The sequence below is a fragment of the Phocoena phocoena genome, chromosome 7 (genome assembly GCF_963924675.1).
Source record: "Phocoena phocoena chromosome 7, mPhoPho1.1, whole genome shotgun sequence".
NCBI classification, from domain to species: Eukaryota; Metazoa; Chordata; class Mammalia; order Artiodactyla; family Phocoenidae; genus Phocoena; species Phocoena phocoena.
Window position 1 is genome coordinate 108,923,033 of NC_089225.1, and position 26,816 is coordinate 108,949,848.

General features: G+C 51.1%; 2 protein-coding genes across 2 annotated transcripts in view; one reads left to right on the plus strand and one right to left on the minus strand.

The window, feature by feature from the left end:
- The window catches only part of MROH2A (maestro heat like repeat family member 2A), a 37,950-nt gene extending 32,597 nt beyond the window's left edge, over positions 1-5,353 (plus strand). Inside the window, 9 exon segments of the mRNA XM_065880190.1 lie at positions 989-1,132; positions 1,201-1,239; positions 1,241-1,387; positions 1,911-2,066; positions 3,522-3,653; positions 4,274-4,376; positions 4,637-4,702; positions 5,234-5,291; positions 5,293-5,353. Coding sequence (XP_065736262.1) covers positions 989-1,132; positions 1,201-1,239; positions 1,241-1,387; positions 1,911-2,066; positions 3,522-3,653; positions 4,274-4,376; positions 4,637-4,702; positions 5,234-5,291; positions 5,293-5,353 — 906 coding nt within the window.
- A 4,481-nt stretch (positions 5,354-9,834) lies between these two features.
- HJURP (Holliday junction recognition protein) lies at positions 9,835-25,897 on the minus strand. The gene is made up of 8 exons (XM_065880191.1): positions 25,718-25,897; positions 25,290-25,406; positions 25,014-25,080; positions 22,556-22,611; positions 15,474-15,566; positions 13,931-14,009; positions 10,373-11,859; positions 9,835-9,972 (listed from the first exon to the last, which is right to left on the minus strand). Exons 1-8 carry the CDS (start codon positions 25,895-25,897, stop codon positions 9,835-9,837), a joined length of 2,217 nt encoding a protein of 738 aa, XP_065736263.1.
- Between the last annotated feature and the right edge of the window lie 919 nt (positions 25,898-26,816).

The window sequence follows — 26,816 nt, forward strand, 5'->3', positions numbered from 1 at the left end:
TGGATAATTCGGGGTGGGCACTGTGGGGAAAGAAGGGCTGAGACCCGGCCTGTGCCCTCAAGCCTGGCACCCAAGGGATGTGTGACGTGGTGAGTGCCAGCAACACCCGGGGGCCAGAGGAGGTCTTCCCTGGGGAAGGCCTTACAGGAGGGCTCTGAGCGGTGAACCAGGCTTTGCCAGGCAGGAAGGCCGGGAAGGGAGTCAGAGCCACTGGGGCCCAGCTACCCTTCCATGCAGCTGGGGCACTTATGGGGTCCTGGCCAGAAACCTTTTAGGAGAAATTTTCTTGGCTGCCTGATGCCCAGTATGTCGTAAGAACCAACTTTTGGCCTGCTGCAGGGGATGGCAGACATGCTCTGTAAAGGGCCAGAGAATCAATTTTCAATTTTGGGGCCACCAATTTGGTGTTAAGCTTTCTTACGTTTTAATAAAACACACTCATATGTGTGCGTGCACACACAAGACACGCATGCACACACGCATGCCAGAGGGCTCCCTGTAGGCCTGAGTCCCTGGCATTTCGGGTGCTAGGACAGTAGTGACTCTCTGAGTCCCAGGTGAGTGGAATCCATGCTTCTTGTGCTTTTCTGCTCAAACACAGTGGGCATGGCTCTTGTGCTCAGTGGCCATTCCCATCATGTTAACTGAAGAAATAAATGACGGATGAGTGTATTAATATAGGTCACACTCACCTAGGATTTCCCACGTATTTCCTCATCGGATCCTCACGGCGACCCTATGAGGCAGGTACTGGTGTCGCCCTCTTTTTACAGATGGGGAAACTGAGGCTCAGAGGGGTTGAGGCACTTGCCAGGGCCCCACAGCTGGCAGGCGGAGGAGCCCAGAGCTGGTCCTGGGAGTTGGGGCTCAGAATCCTCTCCTGTTCACAGAGAGACAATTCCGCGCACTGAATGTCATCACACGTCCTGTTTTGTGGCTGAGAAATGGGCCTCTCTGAGGGGTGATTGTAAGAAGTTCTCCTTTCCAGTTCATGAGTGTCCCGATCCTGTACCAGGAGAAGATGCTGAAGCCGGCAGTGCTGATGCTGGAGAAGGGCGTGGACCAGGACGAGGCCCTGCGGGTGCTTTCCCTGCGCGCCCTCGGCAACATGGCCCTCCGTGCCCCCAAGAAGGTCTGAGGGGCCGATGCCGGTGTGTCCCGGGGAACCAGGCTCGGGCTGATGTCTCCCGTGCCCCCCAGGTGAGGCAGTACCAGAAGCTTTTACTGGAGAAGTGCCTGTGCTCCCTCCCTGAGGGGGCCTGTGAGCACCAGCATGACCTCCAAGGGCATGGAGACCCTGGCCAAGGTCCTGGCTGAGCTGCGGGAAGGGGACGTGGGGTCCGACTTCCATGCCATCCCCGAGCGGTGCAGAGCCTTCTTTGACCACGTGAGTCCGCACTGGAGCCTTGCTCAGCCCTGGCCCTCATGGGGGCCCCTCAGAAATGGCTGCTGAGTGGACGAGTGGCCACTTCTAATCCCCTAAAGAAGAGATGCACCCTGGAACAAAAAGGGGTACAAGGTCTGACTTGTTGCTGATGTTTCGATTGGCTGATCATGGCATCCGATAAAAAATAAAAGATCTTGTTCTAGAGCCCATGGGACCCTTCTCCCCGATTTTAATTCCTCGCAGCCACAAATGCTCTTTGGACAGCTGTGGCATGCGAGCTGGGGACTCCGCTAGGCGGCGGTGGGCAATCAGATCCAGCGCAGCCCTCATCTAGGGAAGAGAAGATCACAAACACCAGAATAACGCCCAGTCCCGAGAGCCCTGCGAGAGACTCCATCCTGATGGAATGACCCAGAAGGCTTCGCAGGGCCCGAGGCATTTAAGAGGGTCCACCTCTTAATGGCTGTGGTTTTGTTGGGCTTCCTGCTTCCCAAGTTTCAGAAATTGTCCACCTCCGCTGCAGGAGAGCGAGCTACTGCATTTAAAAGCCTTCGTCCTCTTCGGGAAGCTGGCAAAGGTGGTCAGGATTTCCAAGAAGCATTTCTTCAAAGAGGAAGTGAAGAAAGCCTGGGTCCCCCTCATGCTGCACTGCCAGGATCCCTGCTCCAATGCAGCCCAGGTGAGACACACCTGGGCTTTGTGTATAAAGTCCAGGGCCTGCTGTCCCCAAAAGGAACACACGCTTTGGGGCTGCCAGCCCGGCTAGCTGGGGTGTCCCCTTCCTCGCTCAGTCTTCCCAAGACCCCAAAGGCCATGATCTGCTGGTTCCTCGTGCCAGGCTGGGAAAGGCACCAGTCGAGATGACCCACAAACCGGCTTCTTGAGGAATCTGGGCTCTGGGGCGGGGGGGAAGCATGGTGGAGTTTCCTTCTTCTCCAGGGGCCTTCACCAGCTGCCCTTTCTTTTACCAGATTCTATAAGTTGCTTTCCCTTTTGGGAATTATGACTCGGTCAGGTTTAACACTCCCCTTAAATCTGTCCTCTCTGGCTCCCTGTGGGGCAGGCTCGTGCTGAGGTCGCCGGGAGGACTGGAGGGTGCCTAGCTTTCACACCCCTTTTCTCCCCCTTCTCCGAGGCCCGGCTGCTCTGTTGCTTTGGGGTTGGGGGAGGCCCACACCCCCTCGCTTAGCTCCCGCCTCTCAGGCTAACACTGGCTGCCTGGGGACACACGTGTACGGAGCCCCTCACCCCCTGTGCCGCCCATGACCCTGACCTCTGTCTTCCCTGCTCCCTGTCTCCATCTGTGGACTGGGGAGGGGATGGTGGCTGAGATGAGGAGTGATCCTGCGGCCCCTCAGGAGCCGTGGGGATACGGCTGGCCCCAAACGAGGCGTCCTCAACAGAGCGTGTTCAACTACTGTCTTAACCCCGGTTCTGGGGCCACAAGCTTAGTCCCCTCAATCTTGCTGCTGAGAGCTGAGGCTTCCACGTAGGGGTGGGGATTGAGGTAGGAAGTGACAGCACGCCCAGAAAGGTGACCGAGAGGGTTTAATGAAGGGGCCACAGAGAGGAGAGACCAACACGGCTTGGGGCCCCAGCGGGTGCTGCCCGTCCTACTCCCGGGGGAATAGACACCCCAGCCTCCCTCCCGGCCCTCCAATCAGCATCTTCCTGTGGCCTAACCCCACCGGAGGCCAGAGACCGGGGGGCCTGGTTGCTGCAGGGCACAGGGACAGGCAGAACCGGTGGAGGGGATCTGGGGGGATGAGAGAACTCACTCCCATCGTGGCAATCGCAGCCAGGCCCCTGACCCCCAGTCTCCTGGAGGGGCAGGTCCCCGGCGGGGCTGCTGAGGGCACCAAGGTGCTGGCCAATGGCTGAGGGGGCGAGTGTGGCTGCACCTGCTCCCAAGGGGTTTAATAACTATGCACACAGGCGTGACATGGGCTGGTGGGCTTGGGTCCCAGGCATCCTCCCAGGGCCCGCCAGCCTGCCCTTCTTTGGCTCTCTGAGGCTTTTGGGGGCCGCCCTCGAGTTTACTGACGGAACGCCAGTCCTGGCAGCCCCACCCCTTGTGTGAACCCCCTGGGTCTGCCTGACACCTCCCCTGCTGTTCTGTCCTGTGTCCCTCTAGGCCTGTGTGGCTACCATGTTTCAGTGTGTGCACTTCTGGGGCTGGAAGGCCCTGGAGAGCTCCTCGGACCAAAGTGATGCCATTGCCCCCAAGGACATGACCAGTTTCCAGATAACCCTGTGCTCTGTCTTGGTAAGGAAGCTGAGGGGGGATGGCCCCATGGGAGGTGGCCCCCAGGGGCTTGGGGTTTCATCCTGTGACCTTGCGTTCACCTTCTGGATGTGAGGTGTTGAGACCAGCTCTGTCCAGCAGAAAGAAGAATGCAAACCACATACATACCCATTTTTAAGATTTCTGTTGAAAACTGTGAAAAGAGGTGAAACCAAATTTCATAGTAGATTTTATTTAACCCAGTAGATCCAAATCATCATCATTTCAACATGCAATCAATATAAAATTATAAATGTCATAGCTTACCTTTTTGGGGTAGTGTCTTCAATATCCAGGAGGCACTTCACACTTAATTCAGACTAGCCACATTTCAGGTGCTCAAGGACCAGGTGTGGTCAGCGGCTACCATATTGGACAGTGCAGGTTGTGAGCAAATGTAATCTCTCTGGGCCAGAGAAGAATAACTGAAGACTGAAGGTCCTTAAGTTGCTCAACTACAAATCTGCTGTGTGACTTTGATATGTGCACTTGCCCTCTCTGGGCAGACCCTTCAGCCTCAGACAGATGGGGCTGCTCTTTGTGAGCAGCTGGTCTCCAGGATCTCATCCTCCATGGCTCTGGGTGCCACTTGTTTTTTGCAGACTCAGAGAAAGCCTGCCGTTCTCTACAGCTTCTTGCTAGAAACAATGACCTATGTTAAAAATAACTTGTCAAGGATCAGAACTGCTGCATGTAACCTGGCAGGTGAGCAGGCAAGTGTTTCCTGATGCAGGAGGGAGCTTGAAGGCCATCAGGTCAGACCCAGACCTGGAGCAGGGGGACAGGTGTTGGGACCTGGGTTCAGGTGGAAGTCCCTGTCTGTGTGTCCCAAGGAACTTCCTACATGCCCTATTCTCAACTAAGCATCCTCAACTAAACCCTCAACAGGGACCCTCATAAGGTGAAACCAAATCTCTCACTGACCTAATATTCATGTGATGAACATTTCCTGGCTCTCATTTCAGGAATCATTATGAAGCAGATGTCTGCACGTTACCTGAAAAAGCTGGACTTTCCTACATTACGGAATTGTAAGTCATGGAGACTCAAGTATGAGTCAAAAATTAGTCCACTAAGCTCATTTGGGAGCTTAGGGAAACCGCCTGAGGGGAGAGGCAGCTGACCCTGGTTGTCTCTGGGGGTAAAGGTGTAGCCAGGGCACAGAGAGGTGGATGAACGGACGTGCGGTGGGCTTTCCAGCAAGACAGCTCTGAGGGCTCCCTGTGCTCTCTGCCCCCTCCCTGCCACACACTTTGATGAAATAACTCACCCTGACTCCTATGGCCGATCCACACAGCAGTTGGGTCCTGTGGGTGGTCTTTCTGTCCCTGTTGACGTAACGGAAGCCCCCAGAGATGGGAGATGTGTGTGGAGACGTGGCTGCACCTGCCACCTTCTGAATTCACACACAGCAGGGTGAAGTCCAGAGCCCCTGTGAGCCCCTCGCCCCGCAGTCAGCTCCCCGGGCAGGGCTTTCATCAGCACACACTGCCCAGGGCAGGCGGAGGGCGCGGGCCTGGCCTCGAGGGTCCCCATCCTCTCCTGATTAAGCTCGCTCTCAGCTCTCCAGGAGCTACAGCTGGACTCGGATCCTGGGGTCCGGAGGGCATCCCTGGAGACTCAAAATCTTGGATACCTGTAGTCATCACTGGCTTTTGGCTTCACCCTAAGGAATGTCCTAGGTGGTCTGAATACAGAATGTACCTGCCTCTCCCCAGCGTGCCAACCCCACCACGGCGATGCAAACCACTTTTAATTTAGTTTGTAAGAAAAGCATTGTTCTTAAATAATCAGTGTCCCTTTCTTTCCTCCCATTGAAATAAACCTCCCTTGCCATTTGGAGAGCAGATTCCTGACCGTAAGGTGATGTCGCCCCAGAGCCAAGACAGTGGAACAAAGGGCAACTTCACCCCCGCTTCCCCCGAGTGTGTGTACGTCCGGCAGCTCCTCTCAGCCCAGAGGATCTGGAGCCCCCTTTGTGTCTTCATCGCATTTCAGTTCCACAGTTCCACCCATGCGGATGGTGTGTTCATTGCCAGGCACTGTGCTGGGGTAACCAGAGGAGCCCAGCTGCTGTCTGGACTCTGCTTCCAGGGACCCCGCTCTTAAAGGGACAGGAGGCATCTACCAGTGACCATGAAATGCATCATGGTGAGGGAGGGTGGCCGCCAGTGGGGGCAGTGCTGGTGCCCGTGCAGAGCACAGGGAGTGTTCACAGCCAGGAGGTAATGGGGGGGGGGGGCGGTTTCAGAGAGGAAGTGACACCACACCCTCTACCCTCACCCTTTCCACATCAGGGCCTGCTGGACCAGGATGGGGAGGGACCCAGCAAGGCCTGGAGCAGAGCCCAGCAGAGGGTCAAGAAGGAGGAATTATCACCAAGCCCAAGAAACAAGCAGGCACCACCCTGGGCACCGTGGGCGGAGGTGCTGCTGAGCAGTCCCGGAAATCAACCTGCACCAGAGGCTTCTGGGAAGCGTGCTCTCACACTGTTTGGCGGCTCCCGTGGAATAGACAGTGAAGTTATTTCCTGCCAAGTGATGAAGATCGTTGCTGCCGGAAGACTTGAGTCCCACTGACACAGTTGAAAGGGATGTGCCCTTCGGTACAGGTCCTGGGGGAAGCCATACAATTGTAAAATCAGGTCTCTGATCAATTCCCTTAATGCCCCTGCGAAACATTTCCAGATGATTTATAGACCCAAACTCAGAAAGCAAAAATTTAAGACAACATAGTATTGTCTTAAACCTACCCTAGGTTTTCCTTTAAAAGTAATAGAAGCCAGCAAAAATAAAGCATCAACTTTTCTATGTTAAAATATATCTTCTGTACGATAAAATATCATAAAGTTAAACAAGTCGCAGATGGAAGAAGTTACTTGCAATTTATATAAAACTAGATTGATTCATATAATTGAATTGGCATACAGAATATGCCCACATCAGTAATACAGCAAATTAAAAAGCAGTGTCATGAGAGAGTGCTTGAAAAGCCAGTCCCCCCAGGAAGGCATGCGAACTGCAGTGCTGTGCATGTCACACCCACAGCAGTGGCGCTGGCTAGTGGCAGCGGTGTGGGGAAATGGGACCTTTTGTTATTGCTGGATGGAGTGCAAATGGGATTAGGCATTTGGGAGAGGACTTTGGCAATAATTATGGAAGTTGAAGACATGACCAAGCCACCTCTGGGTGGGGCTGCAGGTCGATCTGCACATGTGCACAAGGATGGTGGCTGAAGAGTATTAGCAGCAAACACCCAGTGGGACAGACCAGCTACCTAAGGAACTCTACAATGAGACCCATGTTTATCAGTCAGCTCCTGTCAAATGCAAACACCTCTTGGTGAGACAAAGTTGCACCGTGCATACAGCCCCGAGTTATTTATGTGAAAGTTAAAAACACATACCATTCTGTATAGTTAACTGGGTCCTTTATTGGCAGATCCTATAAATCGGCTGAGAGGACCTAGCCAGCTTCCTCTAGGCCCTTCTGCCACACCTTCCTCCCCTAGACGATAGAGCATCACAAACGCAGTTTTCCAGCCTCTGGCAGCTAGGCCTGGCCAGTGAGACTTCGCACGACTGCTAGGTATGGAGGGCGGGGGAGGGAGGCCAGGCACAAGCAGTTTTGGGCAAGGATGATAGTTTTCCTGATGAAGGAGAAACGGGGGTTGTGCTCTTAGGAAGCCGCAGGCACGCAGGAAAGGTGTAGAATTGCAGGGCCATACCCATCCGGTCTGAGCCAACAGTCCCCTGCCAGCCTGTACTGAGGGAAAATGAACCTCCTGCAAGGTGTAAGGCTCTTGGCCAGGCTCTTGACTCCAGGCAGTGCAGGCCCTCCCAGTTCACAGGGCTGTGGGTTGAACATGGTCCCCCAGATTCACAAGTGGAAGCCCTAACCCCCAGTGTGATGGTAGCTGAGACAGGGCCTTTGGGAGGTAATTGGGTTTGGATGAGGTCACAAAGGTGGGGCCCCCATGATGGGATCAGTGCCCTCCTAAGAGACACCAGAGCTCCTCCTCTGTCCACATGACACGGCAAGAAGGTGGCTGTCTGTGGGCCGGGAAGTGGGTCCTCCCAGAGCCCGACTGTGCTGGCTCCCTGATCTCAGTCTTCCAGCCTCCAGAAACAAACTTCTGCTATTTAAGTACCCAGTCTTTGGCATTTTGTTACAGCAGCCAGAGCTTAGTAAAACACACAGGTAATGTCCTAGTGAAACAAGGTGTGGGTGGAAAGGTACATCAATACAGGGAGAATGGTCACCTAGGGACGGAGGGTGGAAAGGAAAGGTGTGCAACTCAATCTCATCTCTAAACTTCTACTTAAAAAAATCCATTACACACAGCAATATATTAACCATTTACTCAGGATGTTGGTACATGGATTTTGTCACTGTGTTCTGAGTACCTGAAATATTTTATCTAAAAAAGTCACTGTCCAAGGCCAAGTTATAAGGGGGGAATTTATACTTGGAGATCATTGAAATTCCACCAGAGAGAGATGATGCGAGAGCCAGTGAATTGCCAGAGCTCCCTACGTTCCCAGTGTCTACCTTGGCCCATTCCAGTACAAGCCAATAAGCCCTCTGGACCTTATGGTGGCCCAGATGAGAAACTGTCTCTACAACTGAAAAAACAAAAACAAGAATTAAAAGATTTTAATGTTATGTGTATCAAAAATATAGACAAAATTAAAGGGCATAGAAGTTAAAACAATCAAAAACACAAAAAAGCAAGTCACTGTGATATTCTATTATAAACAGCTCCAATAAAAACCATGAGGTGTCATGGGTGCTGAGCGGCTACAAGTGTGTTCTGGGACCATCACAGGACTGTTTATGATTTCATCTAAAAATACTAGGAATTACTTTTATGGGTTAAGTTGTACGATGGTTCAATTTGCTACCTCCTATTATGGAAGATACCAAGTCCCATGAGCCTGAATTTAAAAGACTAAGCAGCTGTATTTTCCTTCCAGGATCACTGTATCCAGGGCTGAAACTTAGGTTTCATAGCAAATGATTTTTCTAAGGAAATAGGAAACGTAAGGGAGGATTCTCTGGTCACGTCTAAATGTAGCAAAGAAAACATGAGAAAAATCGGCCTATAAAGAATATCATTAAAATTTTTAATTGGTCAACTTTATTCAGATAATTTCCAAGAACCCAGAGAGTCATCTCAACAGAACCAAGTTCATAGAAATTTGCTTTGAAGGGCAGATAAGCAAAGCAAGTTGTCACATATTCTTGAGAATTTAAAAAAATACACAAAAATCAGAGAGGAAAGAGGGAATACTTCAGAATAACTTGGCAGTAGATTTTCAGCTTTGAGGTTTTCTAACACAAAATCACTTTTCTCTTCCATCCTGAAAGATGTGTTGTTCTTTCCTCTAAAAAGAAAAAAAAAAAAAGGATTTCAGTATAATTCCATTATAATTCCCATTGCCTGCCCCCAAAAGCTTAACTGTTGTATTCAACTCCATCGAATATATATAAATATTTGAGTCATTATAGAGAATGCTATGATGCTTAATAAATACCCCACAGAACGTAAAGAAAAAAAAAAGTAACGGTAACTCCTCAGGCAGGCAGTGCAAACTGGTGGTTAAGGCCACGGGCTTGCGAATCCTGGCCCAGCCATGCACTGCCTGTGTGGATTCAGCAGTTAAGACTACATTTCCTTATTTATAAGAAGAAGAGCTAGCACTGCCTATTGGACAGAACCTATCTAATCAAAGTGTTCACATGGGGATTAAGGAAGGAAGGTGTGAAAAAGGGTTAACACGGCCTGGAGCACAGAGGGCACTCAGAGGTTAGCCCTTAAAATTCCTTGTGTTCACAGCTCATGCAGATTCGGTCCCTTTCCTCAAGAAATGTATAATGTTAAGTAGAGAAAGAAAAGAAAATACAGAAAAATGGTTAAGTGTGTTTATATTGTAGTTCCAGAAGGAGCCGGCCAAACCAACCTCAGTCAGATCCCATCAGCCAGTGGACAAGTGACATGGACTCGGGATACGTCGCCCAAGTCCCTGCGTGCGACACGCTGAAATGCACGCTGGGAAAGCTGGCACCCATGCGAGAAAATTGAACCACTCAGGGCGGCTTCCCTCTGGAGAAGATACGATGGTGCATGCAGGGTAAAGCGCAGCTTAAGGCACCTGCACAAGCTAAACCGTGGCCAAGGCTGGGGAGCAGATGCGCTTCAGTGGGGAGGACAGGAGGCCGTGGGCCGAGCAGCAGCGTGTGGTCCGGCCCCTCACGTGTGTGGGATGCTGCTGGGGGTTCTCCAAGGGCTGACTCCTGCTCTGTCCCCGGGGGGGATCCAGAAGGGGTCAGAGTCGTCAATTCTAGATCAGTTTTGCCTGCAACAGCTACGTTCTGAGTGTGAGGTGAAGAGGCTGGAAGTGACAGTTTGACAAGGATGGGATAGAGTGTCTTAAGGGAAGCTTTTTAGAAACATCCCCTAAATGCATTCCAATAGAAAATGTGTAGAAATGCTGATTTTAGAGGAAGGAAAAGAATTTGGGAGAAAGTTCGGAAAATTAACACCTAAGGATCCTGTTGCAAAACACCCACATTCGACAAACAGAAACGTACCTTCTTCTCTTCCCAGGTGGCCTATACAGCGCCAGCCTCTTCCCCAGGCCTCGGGATGGCTCTGCCCACAGGTGAGAAATCCCAGGGTCCAGTCCACCGTCTGCACACCTGAGGGTCTGATAATCGGCGTCGTTTTGTGGGGACCTGATGGCCCCAGCTGGCATCGAGAGCAAAACCTGTAGATGGAGGGGCCCTAATTGTGTTTGAGCCGAGGGGACTTTTAATGCTCTGCTGGGGTGATGATGACAAGTTTGGGGGGCCCTGGGGGCCAGAGTCTGGATGGAATTTTCCTGAGAAGTCTTCTTTTTGATACCGAACTCCCACACTTGCCTTATCTGGAGATGCTCTGGTACATGAAGGCACCTGCGTCTGCTGAAGCGATTTTTGGCAATACTTTTGATGAAGCTTGTCAAATTTTTCTTTAATGTCATCGTAACGATCCCTGGCACAGCCTGGAGGCTGTACCCTGGGTACTGAAATGGCTTTGTCGAGTGATACCGACTTCCTAAATCCTCCCAGATCATTTCCTTGACAAGCAAGGTCAGAGGTCTGCTCCGAGCGGCCCGGGCTACGTGTGGAGTTGGTCTTTGAAAGTGAAGGGAAGGAGTCACTCTTTGGTGGGCAGCTACCCTCTCTGATAGATCCTTTGCCCAGGCTTTCAAAAGCCTCACTCAACCTCTTAGCTTTTGCTCTGCGGAGAGGGCTTCTTGGCCTGTGGGCGTCTATGCCCTGGGGGCTCCCAGGGCTTGCTGGACCACCTCTGTACACATCCACAGCCGAGGAGCCGGGAAGGTATGTCAGGCAGGGCTGCTTCCTAAGATTCGAGCAATATTCCTGATGAAGCTTGTCAAATCTGATTTCGATCTCCCTATAACGATTCCCTCCCTCGCCCGGCGGTACTCTGGGTCTAGAACCTATTTTTACAGGAGAAATCAACCACTTTAATGTCATGAATCTATTTTCCTGATCAAGATGATACACTGCACTGGAGTCTAAGTAAGTCAATGAAGAATGATGCTTCTGAGGCGTTCTCGGAAGCTCCTTCCAATGTGAAGCGAATGCGGGGATCTGGGCTTGGTTTACTTCAAGAAAAGCCCTTCCCAGTTTTAAACCCATCTTATGGCTAGAAACATCGAGTACGTTCCCGCGATCTCTTAACACTGCCACGTCCTTCGCAGGTTCGGAGCCGGGTGGACGTCTCTCCCGGGGGCTCCTCCGAGAGCGCCCGCCTCCTCTGCAGCTCGTTCTGTCCATTCTGCTCTTACACCTGTGCCTCCGCTTGGAGCTCCAGTTCTGGCGGATGAACGTCTTGGTGGAGATGACGCAGGAGGGCCTCACACCCAGCAGGCAGCTCATGGAGTGCAGCATGCCCGCGTACAGATCGCTGAGTGTCGCGTTGCAGATGTCCTCAGCCTCAGAGGATGGGCCGCTTGAGAAGCTGCTGCCACCGGTCCCTCCCTGTAAGGAGATGTCATCACCCCTCGGCACCAGGGCCAGGCCTGCTGAGCTAGAGCGCAAAGCATCACCCTCTCTGGGCAATAAAGTTGGCTGAAATGGGCCACCGGGGCTCTCTTCAGAGATGTCACCATAGCATCCTGGAGAAACACACACACAAGGCAAAGGCACGTTAACCATTTAAAACCGACCACACGCAGAGATCAGGGAACCGAAGGCTGGATGGGGACCAGGGCTTTTACTTTTTTTTAATTATTATTTTTAATTGAGATATAACTGACATATAACATTACGTTAGTTTCAGGAGTATAACATAACATTGTGAGTTCTTTTTAAGCAATACGAAAAACAAAAGCAAAAGAAAAATTCACAAATATTTGGGAAAAGACTCTTCTCAGAGATTTCTTTCTAGCTACCAAAACAATTTACTCTCCACTGACCTTCCTAAAAGGAGTCCTCCTTCCCTGTGTGATGGTTTGGAAATCGGTTGCCTTGTCAAAGATTAATTAGAAACCAGAAAATAATGACCCTGTTTGCCTACAGGGCTGGGTGGGGAAGGGAGAAGACTCCTGAACACACCTCTTCACACGGCTTTGACTTTTGCATCATATTCAATGTTTTACATATTAGAGAAATAAAATTAAACCAACAAAGATGGGGATAACTCTAAAACTGGATACAGACAGGGAACATGACCCTGACTGTATGTCAGACTGACAACAACCAAAAGAGAAAATAGAATCCAGATAACTCTGAACGTGCTCCGTCAGTGGGACGTTATCTGAGGATGACAATGCTGCTTGGAGATCTGGAACCTTCTTCAGCATTGGTGAGCAGTGGTACCAGGTGCTGTGATTCTGAGGCTACTTGGTGCTGCACGACTGGCCAAATGAGCCTCGTTGTTAAGGAGGAGCCAGCGGGGGCTGGGGGAAAACTCTGGAATCAGGGTGGGGGAGAAGAGCTCAAAACCCCACGGGGACAGGTCGGAGGACGCAGAAGCCAGCACGGAAGGGGCTCCTCCAGGCTTAACGGGTGATGAAAACTCTCAACAGATTCTTATGTGAATTTAAAAAAAAAAAAAAAAGAGTCCATGAGTTCTTACTGATTCTGGAAAAGTTAAATAAAGAAAAAGCATGTTGGGGAGGATGAAGGAAGGGAAAAAAAGAAATGGAAGGGAGACAGCTCAACCTTCTTTATACAAGAATGCCAACAAATGCAGGCAGGGGGAATGGCAGAACCAGAAAAGGCCTGTGTTCGGCCCCAGCTCAGGCAACGGTCGTGGCGAGATGCTAAAAACCATGGGGTGCGAGGGTTCTGGGGAAAAGGCTACCAGGCAACTTCAAGGGGTCATCCACAGATGACTCCAAGGATAAAAGGCACTTCTGCAGTGAGAAAACTGGTGGGGCCTCTGCCTCAACTGTGCGACCAGACTCAAGTCACCAACAATGGGACAGGCTGACAGGACGTCCCGAGAGGACAAAAACGTCACCTGTGTAGTATTTTTGCCAAAAATGTTTAACATAAACTTAACCACATATAAGTCCAAACTGAAGGGCATTCTGCAATCTACTGGAGGCCAGGATTGTTCAAGAAAGTCAGTGACGGCAAAGATCATGATGGCGGCAACGGCAAGGCCGCGGGGCCCTTCTGGACTGAAGGGGACAGTCAGCCCGACAGGTGGCGCCCCAGTGGGTCCTGAGCTGGTTCAACAAACAAAAAAGGCTGCAAATGACAACGATGGCACGACTGGGTAAAACCGTATCGCGTCACTGTGACATTTCAACGTGTGCCAAGTTTAACGTGGTTCTGAGGGGACTCGGCCTGTTCTTCGGAGACACTGGAGCATTTAGGGATGGTATATACACGAACGCAAATACACACACACACGTGTACGTGCGTGTATGTCGGGAGTGATAGAGCAAACGTGACACAATGTGAATTGCTAAATGTCGGGAAAGGATGTTTATTGTATGAGTCCTACATTTCTGGAGATTCAAAAATTTTCAAAATGTTAAGTTGGGATAAAGAGCTAATTAGCAATTAGCATGCGAGTCCCAGAAGGAAGGAGCACTTTGTTTCTTAACACGTAATAATTTACCTATGACGTGCACGTGTCTCTCACAGTTCGTGGTGATGAAACATGCCCAGCTCAGGGTGCTGTGGCTCTACCACAAGTGAATGGTCCGTGCAAAGTTTCTACGTCACACTCACCTCGGGCAGGCCTGGCGAGCGAGGCCAATGAAGGGACCAGGGTCGTACGGGTGTCCTTTCCCTCTCCGTGACTGGCACACTGAAATCAAAGCAGATGACTTTAACAAAGGAGTTGTCAGGTGCTGGCTCGGGCTTCCTGCCCCAACTGCTCTCCCAACTACTGACGGCGCATCCATCTGCGGCTGCAGTGGTGACGTGCGCGACCACGATGACAGACAGCGGCCGGCTGGGCCTCCAGCAGTGGTGGGAAGAGCTGTCTTAGCAAGATCCAGGAGCTCTGCCCCCATGGCCTCCAGGTATCGCCCCCTACCGCCCAAGGGCCACCACTGCCCCACGTCTGCCAGAATCTCTCTCGGGAGGTCTGGCGGCTTTTCCTCCTCCACCGTTATCCTCTGACAGCAAGGACGGCCGGTCCAGGTAGATGGAGGGAAGGAGAACCTGTTGCTGGGACAACGGAGCTGGTCCCAGCCCTGGCCTCCTTCCCCGACCGGCAGGGCGACCAAAAGGCCACGCTTGCTGCTTCCAGACTAAGGAAAAAGGCATTTCCCGTACATCCACTCGTTCAGATACAGGCTTCTGTCAGCAGCAGCGTAAGAAAATATCCACGCTCCTGTTGAGTTGGCTGCCTCTGAGATGAATTATTTATTCCAGAACACATACTTCCTAGTTATTTGGTATTAAAATGTCCTTTGGGGGCTTCCCTGGTGGCACAGTGGTTGAGAGTCTGCCTGCCGATGCAGAGGACACGGGTTCGAGCCCTGGTCTTGGAGGATCCCACATGCCACGGGGCAACTGGGCCCGTGCGCCACAACTACTGAGCCTGCGCGTCTGGAGCCTGTGCTCCACAACAACAGAGGCCGCGATAGTTGCGAGGCCCGCGCACCGCCATGAAGAGTGGCCCCTGCTCACCGCAACTAGAGAAAGCCCTCGCACAGACACGAAGACCCAACACAGCCAAAAAATAAATAAATTTTTAAAAAATGTCCTTTGTTTTAGATGAGACTGACAGAACTTGGAAAACTAAAGAGTTGGCATCCTTGCGTGAACTCCACCTTTAGCCTTTTGCTCTCCTTCAGGCAAAGCTCCAGGAAACTGGCTGCCAGGCCTGGGAGAGGGGCTGATGAGCTGCCCACCTCCCACGGGGTCCACCGCAGCCCCCGATCTCGCCAACATCACGGCCGAAGCAGGCAGAACAGGTGCCCTGTGGCCCGTGGCAGCCCCGGTCACGGCAGGGAAGGAGGGAGGTGGGCGCTACAGCTTCCCTAATTCTGTGGCTTAAAAGCCCTCTGCCTGAGGGTGGGGGCCCTACTAGATCCTGTGAGCTGCCCAGAGCATAGCGGGCAGCCGATCCCGCTGCCCGAGGGTCCCAGAGTGTTTACTCAGGAAGAGCAGGAACCGGGGAGCCTGTGAGCGAAACGGTTTGGAAGCAGCCGTTGAAATGCTCTTTGCAGGCTCTGTAGCAAGTGAACAAGACGAGATGACACCTCGGTGTGTCTCTAGTTCATGGTTTACTTATATGAAGACACGCCCTAGGAAACATTACCTCCAAACACCCTTCATCCTGCAGCAGGATATCCACTTGTGTCAAGTACTTCCTCCTCAGCTCAGTTTTCAATGGGCTCCAGGGCACTGCAGGCTGACACCAAAGAGAAGTCAGTATTCGTAAGAGCTGCTGGGTACGGCCGAGCTCTGGGATCCTGGGACACACTGGCAAGCCCGTTAGTGTACATGTCTTTAAATGAAGTTCCTCGAAGTCACTTCTTCACCTCCTACTGTTAGCAGCACAAAGTGGTCCAGCCCCCTCTGAAAATCTACCTGACCCTGGAATCCGACTTTAGGGAACTGACCCAGTGGTAACAATCCGAAAGAAAACAGAAAGACAAAACATACCAGTTTGGAGAAGTTTATGACAATATTACTAGAACAAGAGAAAAAAAGAAACAATATTCTTCGGCGAGTTTAGGACACAACTACTGGAATTGACCCCAGTTGGTATGTTTCTAAGAAAAGAAGTTCAGTGTCCAACTCAGGGGGCAGGAACCCTTGCCTCTCCTATCCCTCACCTGCCATACACTGAAAATGGGGGGCCTTAGCCTCCACTGTGCACCCCGGTGGGGCTTAGTCAGGGCCTGGGGCTGCAGACCGGGGGGACACAGGAACACACCGGGGAATGGCTGACACCTTGGCCCTTTACTGTCAGGGCCGCCTGCTCCCCTTCACTGCCACCCCGACACAACACCTCACAACGCACCCCTTTCCTCCCCCAGGGCCACCACCTAATTCTAGGTAGACGCTACAAGTCACACACGGATGTGTGGGCAAACCTCTGTACAAAAGTAGTGCTTTTAGAAGAAAACCCCATGCCAGCTGTTCTGGCGTCTGACCCAGGGCTGAGGTCAGAGGCTCGGGTGGATTCTGTCCTGTGTGTTCCCGTCCATCCCAAGAGTTGACCTGGAAACGCTCCCCAGAGCGCCTCCCTTATGACACCGTCTCTATGGGGAAAGACCGACTCAGAACCCAACTTTCTACACCGTGAGGTCGGTCAAGGCCCAGGGCACACCGGGATTGTTCTATTTGCAGAGGGAACGTCACCCAACATTTACGTAAGTTCAGTGAATCAGGCTTGAACTGGGGCAGTACGTGCTAAACCGAGAAGGGGTGACTTGCTGCCTTAGGGGATCTGAACGTGGGGACAGAGACTTGAGGGGTGATGTCAGCAAAGAGCGAGCCTCAGAAGAGGACTTACAGGAAGATGCAGGTCATGAGAATGTGTACTTGTCCCCAAGCCTCAACTCTGTCCCTTCATTACAAAAGACAGGTCTTACCATCAAGTTACCAGCAACCACATCTTCTTGGAATAAAGTTGTATCAGTATCACTGCTTACTGAATCTAAAAGCAAAGGAAGTTTCCGTCAGAATTTTTAAAGAAAGCTTGCATTTTTCTCTCGAGGATAGTTTTTGCATTGCTTGAGTACACCTTACAGTGAGAACTCCTATTGCTTCAAGTGGCCCCCTTTAACAGGGACATGGCCATCTGTCACCATGCAGAGAAACCATCAGAACAGGAACACGCCCAGAGTCGGGGAGACGCGGGAAAGCAACTTCTATATCACCTCTGGCTCTTTCCATGGCCTCTGATCCTGGAAGCTGAGTCCCTCTAGGCCAGCACTGTCCAGTAGAACCTTCTGTGATGGCGGAAGGTCCCCCAGCTGCTGTCCAGGATGTCAGCCACGAGCCACACGTGTCTGTTGAACACGTGGAATGCGGGTAGGGAGGCTAGGGAACTGAATTTTAAACTTCACTTAATTTTCAAGAATCTGAATAGTCACAGGTGGCTAGTGGTTACCACACTGGACAGTTCAGCTGAAGAAGAACTATTTCTACTGATTTCAAGCAGTGCAGGAAATTCATGGACCCAAGGCTTTATGGAGTTAAAATTCGGATTGATACAAATAACACCCATGAGTAAACATCTCCATCAAGTTCTTTCTAGTTCTGATCTGAAAGACCACCGGTTTCCCCTTTAGGACTCCACCCATATTTCTGACTGCCCAGTGCAGGCAAGGGCCTGGGCAGGGCGGCCAAAGGCCGCAGAAAGGCCAGTCCCACAGGACAGGGGTGTTCAAGAACAATTACAAAGTCTGTAATTACTCAGCTGGTTAGCTGCCACAAGGGGAAGAGCCAGGTGTGGAGCACACAGGTAAAAGTGGGAGTCTGCTCCGATCTGGGGACCAGGGGGCTTCCAGGGGGCAGCGAAAAGACAGTGGGCAGGTCAGCCATGGTCTGAACTCTTTTCACTCTCAGAGGAATGGGCAGCCATTGCAGTGCTTTGAACAGAGAAGCCATGTGACCAGATTTGCACGTTTAAAGGTGTCAGCGGGGTGGAGGCCAGGTGGAGACAGGAGCTGGCACCGTGGGGGCATGGGGCACAGTGGCAAGAGAGATGGTGGTGGCAAAGGCATGGAACAGCGCTGTCTCAGGTATGAGGAAGAGGGAGGGGCTGAGGCCAAGAGGATGCTGGGTTTCTGGCTCATTCTACAGGGAAGACGGTGGTGGCCTTGTCCTGAGGACAGGTCTGTTGGGTTGGCTTTTTGAGCTGAGATATGCAGAGTGCAGACAGAGTTCAAGGAGCGAGAGGCCGCTGGCAATAAACATACCCAGAGCGGGTCTGGGCAGGGGATTCCACTGGAGTGAGGGAAAAAGATGCCCAACTCTTGGGAAAGGGTACCAGCGAAGGTGGGAGGTGGGACGATAGAGGGGCTGACAGGAGGGAGAAAGCCCGGGGAGCTCAGGGGCACTGAGGTCACGGCCAGACTTTCCAGAAGCTTTGAATGCTACTGTGAGGACAACAGGATAAAAATCAAAGAATGCCAACCGGATTCAGCCACGGGGCCACCGGGAACCTCACCACAAGGTGTGCTTTTGAGCCGGAGCCAGAAGCCAGAAGGGGACCAGCTGAGGTGTGCACGGGGCCAAGAACACCAGAGGCAGTGAAACGGGCCACTGGTACAGACTGGGTTGTGAAGGGAAGGTGAACACAGGGAGGCAGCTAGAAAGGGGCCCGAGACGGGAGATACGAATTCTTTTCTGTGTGTTCAAGGTGAGAGCTGATGGGATGTACCCAGGGTAGAGGGAGAGGCTGGGACAGAAAGAAAGATGATGGGTGGATTTCTGAGAAAGCAGACTGGGCCAGGGGCTCAGCAGCACGGCTAGCCTGAGGAAGGGAAAGGAGGCCCCACGGAAACAGGAAGCAGGAAAAAGGATGCCTGCAGGGCACGTAGGACTTAGTGGTCCATGACACCAGCCCGCAAGGGCACATCAAAGTCTTACTATTAATAAATTCTTGAGATTAATTTTTTTTTTGGCAAAAGGTCAAAACAAAACAAAATGGGTGGGTGGGGGTGAGGGCTTTATTATTCTAGAATATTCGAGTACCGTTTATGTGTCAAGTACCACAATGTAACTGTGAGCGAAACAGCTCCTTAGAAGAGCTTAGAAAGAAGTAACAGGGCACTTTCAAATGTTTTAGTTTTTAAAATACACCTTGGAAAAAGTCAGAGTGAGGGATCTAGACTTGAAACGTTCTGACAAAAAACCCACGTCCCTCCGGACCTGGCCTTCTAGTGCCAGGACACTCACCCTCAACTTGTGTGCAGGGCAAGGGAAGCTTGTGACCTCCAGCTGGGACTCGCGTGGGTCCATCTGTCCTGTCGTCCGTCTTTACCGGGGAGCCCTTGAAGTCGATAAGATACGCTTGATTCGGTCATAACACATTTCAAAGCCACTGTCAAGTAACACACTGACAATCCTTCCTCTTCCTTTAGCATATGAGAGAACAGGAAGTTTCCTGGGGCTTCTCTTCTAGAATATTATGGTACAAAAGGCCTCAAAACTCCTAGCAGATAGACAAGCCTTTCCCTTGGAAAAAGAACAGAGCTTTCTTCCTCTGGCCGTGCCAAGGGCTGCTGCCTCAGAAACCACTTGGATGGTAAGTGATGGAGCAGGGAAAGTGGGGAAACAGGGGCACGAGTGGACAGGCCCAGGACGCCCTGGCCTGGAGGCGAGCACAGGGCCAAGGCCAAAACAGAACACAACTGTCACCAGATCCTCAGGTAGAATCCGGAAATTCAAGAGGCCCCTGGGGGAGTTTCTGTGACTTTTTTATCTTAACAGTGAATTTATCTCCATGTCACGAGACCCACAATGCCTTTAAAAGCCTCAGCATGTGGTGGGACCCTGGCTTGGGGAGCCACTTTCAACCTGAGCTCTGGCCACGGGGCGGTCAGCTGTCCTGACCAGGGCTCAGCCCACAGGGCAGTCAGTGGACCGCCCCTGAGGAGGCCGTGCTTCCCTCTCTAGAGCCTCATCTGCACAACTGGCCTCTCTAACGACCATGACGAATGCCATGGATGGGCTCTCATTAGGGAAACTGGAGATTTCAAGATGCCAGATTGGCTAAAATATTTTTAGGACCACCCCAGGCTTGCAAGAACAGGAGTGAGAATGTGGTGAGGCCTGTCCCTTTCGGGGCAGCGCCCAGGCATCATCTCCTAGGTGTCTGTGAATCCTGCCTGGGGGATGTCACCACCTTTGCCTTGGGGGAGCTGGGATGGGGCAGAGTGTCTGGAGCTGTTTTGTGTCTGGAGGCATCGAAGAACTTGGCCTGAGAATCATGGGGAAGCAGCCAATCGGCACCAGCGTCTAACTACAGGCAGCTCTGGGGTCGGAAAGAGATTCCAGGCCACGTGATAGGACAAACCCTTGAGTCAATGCACAGCCCACGGGGCCTAAGGCCTCCACAACCCCAGGGAAGGCAGCAGGTGGTGACTTGAGTGAGGCTGTAGACCTCTGAGCTGTCATCACAGACCACGCCCAGTTTTCTAATCCCAGGAAGGGGGCTTAAGATTCCGTAGATTCCAGGGAGGGCTCCTCCTAATTTTTTACGTAAAAACATTAAATAAATGTCCAGATGAGAACACTTTGCCACCAAGACCATTCAAGCACTGGCTGATCAGTGGGTACCATTATTATGTATAATTTAAAGAATGCATATCCTTTGACATAATGATCCCACTTCTTGGCATTTACTGAACAGGGGTGACAGCACTGGGAAGAGATAAGAACGGTTCTCTGTCTCTGTATATAACAGGGGTCTTATAAATAAAGTTTTATTGGAACATAGCTGTACCTGTCTGTGCACCTATTGTCCTTGGCTGCTTTCTCCCCTTACGATGCAGAGCTGAGTAGCTGCAGCAGAGACCACGTGGGCAGCAAAGCCTAAAATATTTACCATGTAGACCGGCGGTCCCCAACCTTTTTGGCACCAGGGACCGGTTTCGTGGAAGACAATTTTTCCATGGACTGGGGCGGGAGGGTTGGGGGGATGGTTTGGGGGTGATTCAAGTGTATTACATTCATCGTGCTCTTTATTCTATTATTACATTGTAATATACAATGAAATAATTATACAACTCACCATAATGCAGAATCGGTGGGAGCCCTGAGCTTGTTTTCCTGCAACTAGATGGTCCCATCTGGGGGTGATGGGAGACGGTGACACCAGAAGTGTGTTGCTTATGTCCAGTCTACTCCATAAGATGCAGCTTAATTGTCACTTGTCACTCACTGACAGGGTTTTGATATGAGTCTGCAAGCAACTGATTTATTATGGTCTCTGTGCCGTCAAACCTCTCTGCTAATGAGAATCTGGATTTGCAGCCGCTCCCCAGCGCCCGCATCACCGCCTCAGCTCCACCTCAGATCATCAGGCATTAGATTCTCATGAGGAGCGCGTAGCCTAGATCCTCGCATGCTCGGTTCACAGTAGGGTTCGCGCTCCTAGGAGAATCTAATGCCGCCGCTGATCTGACAGGAGGCAGAGCTCAGGCGGTAATGCGAGCGATGGGGAGCAGCTGTAAATACAGATGAAGCTTCGCTGGCTGGCCTGCCGCTCACCTCCTGCTGTGCGGCTGGTACGGTCCATGGCCCAGGGTTTGGGGACCCCTGATCTAGACTTTTGCAAGAAAAGAGCACTAATCCTGACTTATAATAAAGGAAAGTGAAAAGAGCTAAATGACTAGCAATGAGAGAGCAGGTTTATTTTTAAAAAGGAGGTTGAATTATACAACAGGTGACAAAGAGGAGTTTTCACAATATGTATTAAGTGGAAAAAAGAGGGTAAAAAAAAGTGTATTTAAAAGAAAAAAGGGGATAAAGAAATGTGTATTTATAAATACATATACAGGTGTCACAGTATACTAAAATATTATCATTATTAGTGACTATCTCTTATCTCTGCATATACAAGTCAGGTTAATTTTCAGTAGTTATATGTATTTCTAACATTTCTATGACTAAATGTATTATGTGTTAAAATAACCAATCAGGAGGAAATTTGATTTCAGATTTGCTGTTAATTGTTATGTAACCCTAATGCTGATGTTTTCATTCTTGGGTCCCCAACTGGCCATGAGGAAGCACCTCATGGTGAGAAGTGGTGATTAAGAAGATACCAGACATCCTTACAAAAGTCACTGCCACAAAAAAACAAGACACCCTGGGTCTCACAGTAGGAAGGCCCCTCCCATGAAGGTAACAGATCACATAGCTGCCGTGTCCATGGATAAACTCGGGAAAAACACACCTGGGTTTTAAAAGGTAGTGAACGGCACAGGGCACCCTCTCCCTAATCTCTTGCTCCTTTCAGAAGAGGGAAAGATGCCTTTTTCCTTCCCCGAAGGACCTGGATTTGGTCTTTCCTGTAAGGACCCGGCAAAGCAAGTTGGTAGCTGTGGCTGAAGCTGGGGATGGGGGAGGTCTATCCAGCTGGCTCCACCTTACAGGTGGGCTCCAGCTGTCAGAGTCCCTTGGTCCATGGCAGGGGAAACACAGGGGGATGCAAGGGGCATAAGCATCACATGCTCCGACCTGCACTTGACAAGCAACAGAAGACATGCATCTCAGTAAACCCTTACACACAAGAAAACAGGGCAGTCAGGGTGAGAAAACTGTGGAACGACACCCTGCAGTGGCCCCTGGGCACAGTTCCAGCTCATCTCCACCTTCATTCACATCAACCTTCCTCCACGGCAAGGCATGGGGGCAATAAAATTTGACATTGAATACCTGGATTTGTCCCGTATTTCTTTCCTTTATTAATCTTCCTCCCCAAATTCGCAATCCTTAAGAAAAGAAATAAAAATGACTACTTATCATGAACACTGAGTTTCTGTTCAATCTGAATTCAAAGAAAACCAAAGTGACAGGCAACAGAAAGATCTAATATAACCAAGACATAACCAAGCCACGTTCCTGATATTCTGCTGTTTCTCGTCTTTGTGAGGTTGAAGGTTTTTCAAAAATCAACACTAGACAAAAATCTGTCATTAACGAAAATCTCTCCTACTAGTAGGCAGCAAGCAGCTCATTGAATCCAGCATTAAGCCACAAATTAAATGGAAACAACGAACGTATGTATGCCAAGTACTGTCCTCAAAATACATATACTGAGAGTAATCCATATACTACAGAGAGAGAGATCACTTTTCGAGGGCAACCTCTCTACCCCATGTACCATGCAAGTGCTTTCTCAGGACAATGTACACGTTACACAGCAAGCCCTCGGCACAGGGGGTAAACACTGAGTTTTGGAGTCCTACACTTACTAGCTAGCAGAATCTGGGCAAGATACTTAATCTCTCCCTAAACCTCCGTTGGCTTCCAGGTAAATTCAATCATTGGGTTGCGAGGCTTGAGATGGTTGTTGATGATGGTAACAGCAGCAATAATTACACGGTGCTTACTCTTCCAGGCTCCAGTCTATCCCTTTCCAAGTACACCTCATTTACAACTCACTGACATATAACTCGTATGGTACTCTTAATTCCTTTTGGATAGATACTCACCAAGTTCACTGTACAGATGGGGACAGAGGCAAGGAGAAGGTGAAATAACCAGCCCGGGTCATTTGCCCATGTGGTGAGGCCAGGCTGTAAACCCAGGGGAGTGACTCTCTGGGGTCCTGACCACTGAGCTGTGTGGCCTTTCCAGAACAGAGTGACACTGGAACAGAGGCGCTTGGAGTCAAACCAAAGCTTTGCCACCTTGGCTAAGTGCCACAGGCAAGTTCCTTAACTTCTCTCTGCTGTATCCTCTGCTATGAAACACTGATGATTCTAACAGTGCCCACCTCGCAGGGTGTTGAGAAACCTGAGACTCTTAGAAGCACAGGTATATGCTTAGCTGTCAACATGTGAATGACTCTTACTCACCTGCTGTCTTCACCATAATCAGTGTGGTTGTTAGCTCCAATCTACCCCCTATGGTTTTGCCCTGAATTCACCCTGTAAGAGTGGCCAGCTAGCATTTAATCAAAAAGTCCACTTCCTAACTGAGTGCCTCTCCAGAGGAAGCTACGGGTCTAGGGAGCTGCACTCCCATCAGCTAGAAATTTGTTAGAACACAGACCCACCGAATCCACATCCAGCATTGCTGTCAGTGGCCCCAGGAATCTGTTTCCACAAGCTCTTCAGCAGGTCTTCCACATGCTAAAGTGTTTGATGCTTGACTACTGTTCTCATCAAACTGGAGTCTGAAATGAGTTTTCACGGGTGAAATTCGTGGTGTTCAAGATATGTGAACTGACCAAAACATTCCAGACACTGCCCATCCTTGCATGAACAGGCCATGAGGACACTGTGAAGCCCGTTGACAGCACCCTTAGGAATGAATCCTACACTCCTGAGTCCTGCATCTGGGTTAGACTTGTCACCACCTGACAGAGGCCAGAGTAACAGAAACCTACTACTGGAATACCTTAGCTTCTGCCTGAATAAATTTTTCACCCAGGGTATGGCTAGGCCAGCTGAAAAAGCAGAGATAGGATTTCATTTAATTACGAACTGTTTTGTGTCTGTCTGTCTGGTGCACAGCAGAACCGGGTCTGAGATTCACTTTCCTTAGTAGGTAATACTGAGTTGGAATGAGGCCGAATGGCAGGCACTGACCTCACCCAGTGCAAACTTTCTCCAGCTATTCACCAAAGAGAATCCATGAGATTTAAGTCAGTTTGCAGCATCAACCATTAAACAGAATGGGTCCTTCTCCTTAGATTCAGGTCAAATTCCAAAGTACTCAGAATGTCAAATAACAGTCAATACGAGTGTTTACTAGTGCCAGGCACTGTTCCAAGAGCTTCATCTTCTGTAACTGTCACAATCTCCACGCCAAGTAAATATTATTGTCATCATCTTTCCATTTTACAGGTGAAGAAACTGAGTCACAGCCTGGCTAAAGCAATGGGCCCCAGCTGACATGGCTATTAGACAGCCAGCGGGGATGCCAACCCAGGCGGGGACATTTTTAATGAGGATGCATCTATGTGTCATCAGAATTCTGTCTTAATAAGTAATTCTGTTGGAAATAAGTAATTTATACGTTCAGGGGACCTAGTGACGGTTTAGTACCTACTAGGTGAACAAGGTTTATTTTCAAGAGAACAGGGACAGCATTTCAAACCCTAGTAGGACACTATTCTAGTTACACTCTTAACCGTAAATATTCAGAAAGGGGGGCTGACTCGTACCCTGGGGCGTCTCGTAGGTCAGCGTGGACATCTGCACCACCGGGGCGTCCTCGAAGGGCTGGTTGTACTGCGGGAGAGGAAGGGGCATCCCGTCAGATCGGAGTGCCGAGGGGAACCCCTGACCCGGGCTGAGAAGGCGCCAGCGCGAGGCTGCAAGTCTCGGGGGTCCCGAACCCCCGTCTCTGCCCCCCAGTCCCCAACCCTGCCTCCTCCTCCCGCCCCTACTCCTTCCCCTTCCGTCCCGCTCCCCCTCCCCTCCAGCGGGGGGAGCCGCACCTTCTCTATCAGTTGCTGCATGCGCCTCTGGAAGCGGCGGCGGCTGTCCCTGAGCTTCCGCAGCAGCGCGTCCTCTCCCAGAAACTCGCCCTCCATGGCTCGCAGACAGCCAAATACCTACTTCGACGGGAAGCCAAACAGGGGACTGCTCTCCGCGCCGCGGTTCAAACAGCGACTCCCGCCCTTCCGGCCCGCCCCTCCGGTTTTCCATTGGCTGTCTCGGAAAGGCCGGGCGCCGATTGGGCCTTTCAAACAGGTTGGCGCAGCTTTCTCCCAGCCAATCCGTGCCCGAGCTTCCGACCCCGCCCTGCCCGGGGCGCGCGCACTGAGCGGAAAGGGGAGGCGGGGATCCGCCGCCTAACGCTGGGAGGACGTTGGCGTGACCTTCCTTGGGCACGTCCAGTGCTTGTTAATCAACAGGACCGCACGAGTATGCTTTCCCCTGTCGTGCACCGGAGATGTCCGGGTGACTTGCTCTGGGACTCGCCGCCGGTGGGGGGCAGCCCCTCACCTGAATGTCGCCCTGAGGCCTGCCCCGGGCCGGCTTTCTCGCCCAGGCCGCCTCTGGTCTCTGCGCAGTTACGAGAGCGGAGAGCCGAGAAAGACATCACGGAATAACGAATACGAAAGGAGGCAGGAAAGTGAACATGCATTTAGAGAGGAGCAATACGATAAACGTCACTGAATCCAGGAAAATATAATACGGTATTTTTTTTTTTTTTTTTTTTTTTTTTGCGGTACGCGGGCCTCTCACTGTTGTGGCCTCTCCCGTGGCGGAGCACAGGCTCCGGACGCGCAGGCTCAGCGGCCGGGGCTCACGGGCCCAGCCGCTCGGGACTCTCAACCACTGCGCCACCAGGGAAGCCCATAATACGGTATTTTTATTAACCTCCTGGCACACCTTTTTCGTACATAATTTTTATTGTATACTCGGCTCCATTGGTATTAATTTTGTAATATTTTCTCTAGAGAATGGATGATTCAGCATCATCACTGAGCCGTATATATGTGCTTGTGCGGTTACCACAATGTGTGATAAAAAATGAGTGTAACTTTGAGCATGATTAGGACCCTTAGATGGGGCTCTTCACCTCCTCTCAGCCCGCACCCCAATCCTATCATGCGATCCAGCGGAAATTAGGGGAGAAGGGGGGTGTTAGAACATCAGGGCTCATGTAGGAAATATATTGTGATGGACACAGAGGTGCTGCCTAATGCCCAGGCCACCCTCAGGCCGCAGCTGCCGGGAGGGCTTCTCCCCCGGCGCCTTCTGCTGTCGGCCTCTTCAAGGATTGCCTCAGTTGTAGACAGCTCCTCACCCACGATCCTGCAACCCCAGGGCGGCCCAAATCCAACGACAGATCCAGGTGGGAGCCTGAAGCCCTGGCCATTTCAGCCAGTGAAGGACAATCTAATGGGCACCCAGTCTTTCCCTTCCTTTCACAGCCGCCAATCTGCGGGGTATTCCCTAATAATATCCTGCATGGTAACTCCGTCCCCCTGTCTGCTCCCTGGAGAATCCCACCT